The sequence below is a fragment of the Micropterus dolomieu genome, linkage group LG02 (assembly GCF_021292245.1).
Source record: "Micropterus dolomieu isolate WLL.071019.BEF.003 ecotype Adirondacks linkage group LG02, ASM2129224v1, whole genome shotgun sequence".
NCBI classification, from domain to species: Eukaryota; Metazoa; Chordata; class Actinopteri; order Centrarchiformes; family Centrarchidae; genus Micropterus; species Micropterus dolomieu.
Genome location: NC_060151.1, coordinates 30,199,060 through 30,206,975, shown reverse-complemented (window position 1 = coordinate 30,206,975; position 7,916 = coordinate 30,199,060). Strand labels below are relative to the sequence as shown.

At 42.3% G+C, this 7,916-nt stretch overlaps 1 protein-coding gene across 1 annotated transcript in view; it reads left to right on the top strand.

Annotated features, from left to right (window-relative positions):
• The first annotated feature begins 5,758 nt into the window (after nucleotides 1-5,758).
• Nucleotides 5,759-7,916, top strand: part of LOC123967431 (mast cell tryptase-like) — an 8,542-nt gene continuing 6,384 nt past the window's right edge. The window contains exons 1-2 of the mRNA XM_046043526.1: nucleotides 5,759-5,813; nucleotides 6,735-6,758. Coding sequence (XP_045899482.1) covers nucleotides 5,759-5,813; nucleotides 6,735-6,758 — 79 coding nt within the window. The remainder of the gene's footprint in view (nucleotides 5,814-6,734; nucleotides 6,759-7,916) is intronic.

The window sequence follows — 7,916 nt, the reverse complement described above, 5'->3', positions numbered from 1 at the left end:
CCAGGTTTCAGTAAGACCAAACAAATCAATATCATAATCTGATATTAGTTCATTTACTAGTACACCTTTAGAAGAGAGAGATCTGATGTTTAAGAGTCCACATTTAATTTTCCTTTTGTTTGAAGCTCTGCAGTTTCTCAAGATTGAAACAGAGCTACCGTGTCTAAACACAGAGTGCACACACACACACACACACACACACACACACACCTCCCCCCGCTCGCAATTGCCTTGTACAAAAAACCCCACACATGATTCGACTATGGGCAGGACTAAATCCTTCGGGGACAGCCCTAGAAAAGGCTTTTGTTTTTTGTTTTTCTTGGCTCTGTGTTAGTAGGTCTTATCGAGCTTTAGCTTGTTTTTACTTGGATTGTTCTTGTGTTTTTTGTTTTTTTTCCAGACAGGATTTCAGATTAAAACCATATCCAAATTATGTGATAAGGTGAATGAGACTTTGCAGCATGATATAATACTACATTACTCTGAATATTAAGTTTTGTACCTGGAATATCAAGGGCTCCAATAATATTATCAAAAGGAAAGCTGTTCAAAACTATCTTAAAAAGGAAAATGTCCAGGTTGCTTTCCTCCAAGAAACCCATTTGAATGAGGAGGAGCACAAAAAATCTCTCCGGGAATGTTTTACATCTTATTCTACAAGTAAAAGGGGTGCAATTATATTAGTTCATAGATTGCTGCCATTTACAGCTAAAAATAGTTACCAAGATACAGACAGGAAAGATAGTTCTAGTAAAAGGAGAACTATATGGAGAATCAGTATTGTTAGGAAATGTTTATGCTGCTAATGTCTATGACGAGGACTTTTTTGCCTTCCTACTCAGTAAAATTGCTGAAATGGACTGTACAAATATGATAATTGGAGATGATTGCCCCCCTCATAAAGATCAATCAAAATCTGGCAGAGCACTACAAAATTTTCTTCAGACACTGTTAGATTTGGAGATACATGAATCCTAAAAATTACACATTTTATTCTCCACCTCACTTGTCATTCTCATGAATAGACTACATATATAAACACCCAGCCCAGTTGGTTGGCTGGATCTATTGCCCTTTCACTCTAGAAATTAAACCTTTCAGGCCCGCAGAATGATTGTTCTCTTGGAAAATTAACGCATCACTGTTTTGTTAATTTCATAAAATTCTTGGAAACGCAGACAGACCTTTATTTACAGTACAAGTAAATGACTGCAATGACTTATCCGAGATTGGTGTGGGAATCTTATAAAGCTCAGATGGGGTGCTTAAATAGTTAAAGGAGGCAAGACTACTGTTGACTAATTCACTAGCAAAGAATGCTGAGTCTGATATTTTGTTTGCTAGACAAACATTCTTTGAATTTGGAAATAAGCTGGCTCGTCTTACAAGAAACTCTTTGCAAAAAACTTTTATTTCTGCAATATCTGATATCAAATCCATGAAACAAACAATAAAAAGATCAATGAATGCTTTCATAAATTTTATTAAATGTTGTATACCTCAGAATTGGACAACGATACACTTACCAGATAAAGCAATCTCCTCACTCCAGTTAGATAAAAGTCCAGGGGCAGATGGATTCTGTGTACAGTTTTATAAAAAGATGAAAAGCAAAATTAAACTATTACAACATGTGTTCAACTAATCTTTTGAAGAGGGTGAACTCACAAAATCTATGTACTTAGCTCATATTATAGTTATTCCCAAAAAAAGGGAAAGATCAAGAACTATGTGCTTCTTATCGCCCGATTAGCCTACTTGGAATGGTTGTAAAAATACTCTCAAAAATAGCGGCTAATCGACTGGAAAGAGTAGTGATAGTGACAGATATAGTTAATGCAGACCAAAAAGGGTTTATAAAAGGCCGTACTTCATCAAATAATCCAAGACATTTAATCAATATTATTCACTTGATTTCCTCTTAATTTCCATCAAACTCCAAGTGCAATAGTAACAATGGATGAAGAGAAAGCTTTTGATCGTATTGAGCAAAACTACATGCTTGAAGTGTTGAAATGATTTTGGCTTTCAATCAGATTTTGTTCAATGGGTACAGCTTTTATACAAAATGCCCACTGCCTCGGTCTCAACAAATGGTCTAATTTCTGCCCAATCTCAATTTAACAGAGGTACAACTCAAGGGTCACCACTACCCCCTCTACTGTGCTCTTTGTCTATGAAGATTCTCAGTCATCCAGGTCATAGTTATCCAACGAAGGTTAAAATGAAGGGCAACTGGACTTGGTTGAAGCTACTGGAAGACGTTTCGTCCCTCATCCAAAGGACTTTTGACTGGCAGGGAAACTCAGCTATTTAACCTCAGTGGGGTCGTTGGCCCGGGTCATCGATACCGCTGGTTCGTTAGAGTTCCTTGTTGCTGTGACGACAGTCGTTACAGTCGTTAAGACTACCTGCGGCCAAGACTGAACGACCATCGTTGGTATCTTCACCTGAGGCCAATAGGTTACGTTTGTTGAGTTTCCTGGGAAGTGATGAAAGGACAGCATTGTAAGTGGGGGATAAGTGGTGGCGTAGACCCCCTCCCCTGTTCAATGACGGCTTCTCGACCCTGGTGTAGATGGCTTCCTTGACACCTCTTTCAAACCATCCATCTTCTCTGTCTAAAATGTGCACCTGGTGGTCCTCAAACGAGTGTCCTCTGTCCTTCAGATGTAAGTAGACTGCAGAGTCTTGACCTGAGGAGTTGGCCCTTCTGTGTTGAGCCATGCGTTTGTGTAGTGGTTGTTTAGTCTCCCCAATATACAGGTCTGTGCATTCCTCACGGCATTGGACCGTTGTCCTTCTTGGATCTTGTGGCTGTTTTCACAAAGGTCCATTTAGGGTATCCACAGGCTGTAAGTGCCCCCTTCATGTTCACAACAACAGTTTGGCCTTCCTGGACTGCGCTGTACACATTGAAGAGGACAGAAGCCTGCAGATTGGTGTTTACAGAAAACCCCCACACACAGACCAATACCTACTGTTCGATTCCCACCACCCACTGGAGCACAAGCTAGGGGTCATGAGAACACTACACCACAGAGCGGAAAACATACCAACAAGCGCCCAAGCCAGAGAGAAGGAAGAGAACCACCTGAAGGATAACCACTTCTTCTTTACAATGGGAAATAGGCCTGTAGGCCGACTCATCACCGTCCCGGATGAGGCCGATGACCGTTGTGTCGTCAGCGAACTTCAGGAGTTTGACAGATGGTCTCCTGAGGTGCAGTCGTTGGTGTAGAGGGAGAAGGGCAGTGGGGAGAGCACACACCCCAGTGCTGATAGTCCAGGTGCTGGATGTGATGTTTCCCAGCCTCACCTGCTGACTCCTGTCAGTCAGGAAGTCTGTGATCCACTGACAGGTGGAGGCTGGCACAGTGAGCTGGGTGATTTTGGTGCTGAGGATGTCCGGGATGATGGTGTTGAACGCCGGGCTCAAGTCCACTAACAGGATCCCTGCATGTGTCCCTGGAGAGTCGAGGTGTTGCAGGATGTGATGCAGACCCAAGTTGACAGCATCATCCACTGACCTGTTCACCTGTTCTTTACAACCAGGGTCGCTGGCTGTAAAGCTGTTTTCTAGCTTTTCAGCGTAGCTCCTCTTTACAGCTTTGACCTCTTTAGTCAGTGTGTTCCTGGCCTGGTTATACCGGGCTCTGTCCCTGCTTCTGAAGGCCTCCTCTTTGGTCTGACGAAGCTGCCTGAGTTTTGCTGTGAGCCAGTGGTTGGTTGTTTGTGCGGAAGGTTTTGGTCGGCATGTCCTCACTAAAACTGATGTAAGATGTCACAGTGTCAGTTAGTTGGTCCAGGTCAGTGGCTGCAGCCTCAAAGACCCTCCAGTCAGTGCAGTCAAAGCAGGCCTGTAACTCCAGCTTTGACTCGTTGGTCCATCTTTTCACCCTCTTTAAAGCAGGTTTAGCAGCCGGTAAGACGGGATAAGATGAACCAGACAGTGATCAGAGAGTCTTGAGGCTGCACGGGGAACAGAGCGACAGGCGTCCTTTAATATTGTGTAGCAGTGGTCCAGTGTGTTAGTGTCTCTGGTGGGACACTTAATATGCTATCTGTACTTTGGAAGTTCATGGCTGAGGTTTGCTTTGTTAAAGTCCCCGATAACAATGAGCAGGCCTGAGGTGGAATGTAAACAGCGACCAGGAAAAACGAGGAAAACTCCCGCGGTGAATAAAAAGGTTTGCAATTTATGAATAATGTCTCTATTTGAGGGCTGCATGATTTCTTCAACACTGTAGCCATGTTTCCATCTAATTGTCATGTGAATTTTAAGCGTACTTTTGAAATGTTGCAAAAAAAATTCAAAAAAAGAAATTGCTAAATAATGTGCGTTTCCATCAGCTGATTTGGAGCGAATAAACCAGGCTACGGCGAGCGTAGTTACGTCAGTAGTTGACGTTACACATGGCTGTAATAAACAAGACGTCTGGGTTCCAAACCAGAAACAAAACCAGTCGCATGAAGCTGATGGCCATTGATCTTAGAAAAATGTTCAGCCGAGTTTTGCTTGCACATCCAATATATACAGTACCTCCACCTCCAAGATCACAGCTCCACTCCTGCTGCACCCAAACAAACAGCTCCACTCCTGCTGCTCCCAAACACACAGCTTCACTCCTGCTGCACCCAAACAAACAGCTTCACTCCTGCTGCACCCAAACAAACAGCTTCACTCCTGCTGCACCCAAACACACAGCTCCACTCCTGCTGCACCCAAACAAACAGCTTCACTCCTGCTGCACCCAAACACACAGCTCCACTCCTGCTGCACCCAAACAAACAGCTCCACTCCTGCTGCACCCAAACAAACAGCTCCACTCCTGCTGCACCCAAACACACAGCTCCACTCCTGCTGCACCCAAACAAACAGCTTCACTCCTGCTGCACCCAAACACACAGCTTCACTCCTGCTGCACCCAAACAAACAGCTCCACTCCTGCTGCACCCAAACAAACAGCTTCACTCCTGCTGCACCCAAACACACAGCTCCACTCCTGCTGCACCCAAACAAACAGCTTCACTCCTGCTGCTCCCAAACAAACAGCTCCACTCCTGCTGCAAAAAATAATATTGCAAAGTTTTCCCAGTAAAATGTGATGGTCTACTGTATCAAAGACTTTTGATAAATCAAAAAACAAAAAAATAATGATCTCACTGTCCATTGCTTCAATATTGTCATTAATGACATTGATCATAGCATTGTCCGTATAGGGGTTTCCATTTGACTACTTTTGTACTTTTAAAGTTTATTATCAATATGTTTACACTATGTCTGTTTTGTTGAGCTTGTTGTCAGGTTTATTTCTGCTTATTCTGTTATGTTATTATAAATAATTAATTAATGTCTGATTTTCATCAGTTCAGTTTCATTAAATTTCAGTTTCAAGTTATTTTAGGGACCATTGTGGTTTTTTTTCTCTTCAATGGAACGGTCCTAACAAGTCTGACCACTTCTTTTTGTATTTGTATGTATCTTGAACTTTGAACCTTGTACACTAAGAGGGATGTAAACCTGGAATTATCTTGTAGGCTCTCTGTAAATACCTGGCCAATGAAAGTGATTCTGATTCCTAAAAGTAGACACAGCAGCAGCAGTGCAACGCCCGGGGCCAGAGAAAATGTTAATTTGGTTTGTTGGTAAAGAAGGGCGTGAGCGGCCTGTCCAGGCGGTTTATCCACTGATAAACTCGTCCATTAATAAACTCCTCTACCGATGACCAGACACAGTTGGTAGAGTCGCACGATGGAGGCCAGACTGTTGGTTTGTGGCGTCATGCTTGTGGTCTTAGCAGTTACAGGTAAATTAAAATATCTTCTCAGTTGATCACCTGATTTGTTTTTTATTCATAATGAAAAGAAATCTAGAAAGAAGAGACTGACTCTTCTGTTTCTGTGTAATTATCTACTCACAGTCAGTTCAGACACTTGCAACATGCAGAAATATTTGACTGAAGAACTGGCAGTTTGACTCTCTGTGTGAGGGCAGGAGACTGATTCACACTTTTATTAGATTAATAAGCTAAGAAATGCATCTGTGTCATTTTTTGAAGTAAAACAATTTGAGTTTACTTCGATAATCACAACATAACAAAGTGAATTAAAGCTGCTACTTGGGTGGCTACATCCACGCTGCTGTTTAAAAACAGAGTTTTAAAATGAATGCGTTCTCTGTCCACAGCAGCGTTTTAGCTGCGTATCAGAATTGATCTCCGTTTATATTAAAACAACGCAAGTTGCAGAAGGTTTGGCGAAAGATGAAAGTAATGAAGACGAAGAAGCACATCAGAGATTTCTTTGCATGGATCGACAACGAGGTGGAACTGTTACTGAATGTAGTCCAAAGCAACTGTGGCGGCGGAAAGACTGGGAGTCGTCGCAAAGTAAATACGGAGACATAAACAGTACAAGTGTAGAAGTGTTATTTACACAGTAAATAAATGTCAGTAGCCACTAAAACGCTACCCTGGAGCTTTAAACGAAAACTGGGTCAGCAGCGTTTTCAGACTTTAGTTTTAGTCTGGATGGGAGGTGGAAACATAGCAGAAGTTCTGCTTTTAAAAGATGCAAATTGGGCCTCAGGAACACAGGAGGAACCGGTTGCTTTTGTTCTCAGAAATCTAGTCGGTCAACACCATCTTAGTTCCATGTAGATTATCATCACTGCACAAACAAACAAATTTGTTTGTGACTAAATGTATTGTTCTTTGTCTCTCCTACAGGAACCAATGCACACATGTCAGATGGTGAGATATGTCCTCATTCATTCTTTTGTTCACTGGACTTCTGTTTTCTTCTGAGTTTAAAATGTTTTTTAAACCCTCAACATTAATCCGGTCCAGTTTGAAAAGCAGCTTTTAGTTGCACTTTAGAAGCTCCATAAGAGTCAAATACTGTCTCTCCACAGAAGTTGGTTAAATTGTGATAAAATGCGGTTCAGACGTTCATGTTCCCCTCAGGATGAGTCCTAGTGACTTTGGTGATCCTCTGACTTTTCATCCAGCTTCCTCTCTCAGAGTTTGTGCTGGTGCATAGCTGCAAGAACTAGAAGGTCAGAGATACAACAGGGCGAGAGACCACGAAGAGACTTACAAGTCATCAACTTCACTTAGGCCAGACTGAGTTCTTCTGTGGGCTGTGACTAAAATGCTATCCTGCTGCTCATGTAAATGTGTGATGAAGTAATATCATATCTGATTCCTCTCTCTCTCAGATAAATTGCAGGTCCAAAGAATGCTATTTAATTACACTAACTACTGTCACTGCACTGTAGAATGGTTCAATCAGAGTGTGATTTTGCTCTGTACTTCGGCTTGCATACAGTATGGGTCTTGTGGGAGATCCAGTCACACCAGTCCATGTGCAGCAGGAGTGAAGCAGAGACAGGAGTCAAGTCCAGGCAGGGAGTCTACAAACAGAGGACAGATTTAGGCGAGTTTACAACAACAACAAGAACAACAAGACTGTCCAGAACTCAGCTGCCAGGCTTTTAACCAGAACAAAGAAATATGACCACATTACTCCTATTTTAGCTTCATTACACTGGCTCCCAGTATGTTTTAGAATTGACTTTAAAATTCTATTGATCACTTTTAAAGCTCTTCATGGCCTCTCGCCTTGTTATATTTCTGACCTTTTAGTCCCGTACGCACCAGCACGTACCTTGAGATCCTCGGGCAGAGGTCTGTTGTCTGTTCCAGAGTCTCGACTGAAAACTAAAGGGGACAGAGCGTTTGCTGTCAGGGCCCCGAGGCTCTGGAACAGCCTGCCTGAGGAAATCAGGTCGGCTGAGTCACTGAACTCTTTTAAGTCCCTTCTTAAAACATACTTTTATAGAAGAGCCTTTCCCGATCTTATTTGACTTTATTTTATCCCTTTTATTTTATTCTATTTTACTAATTTTA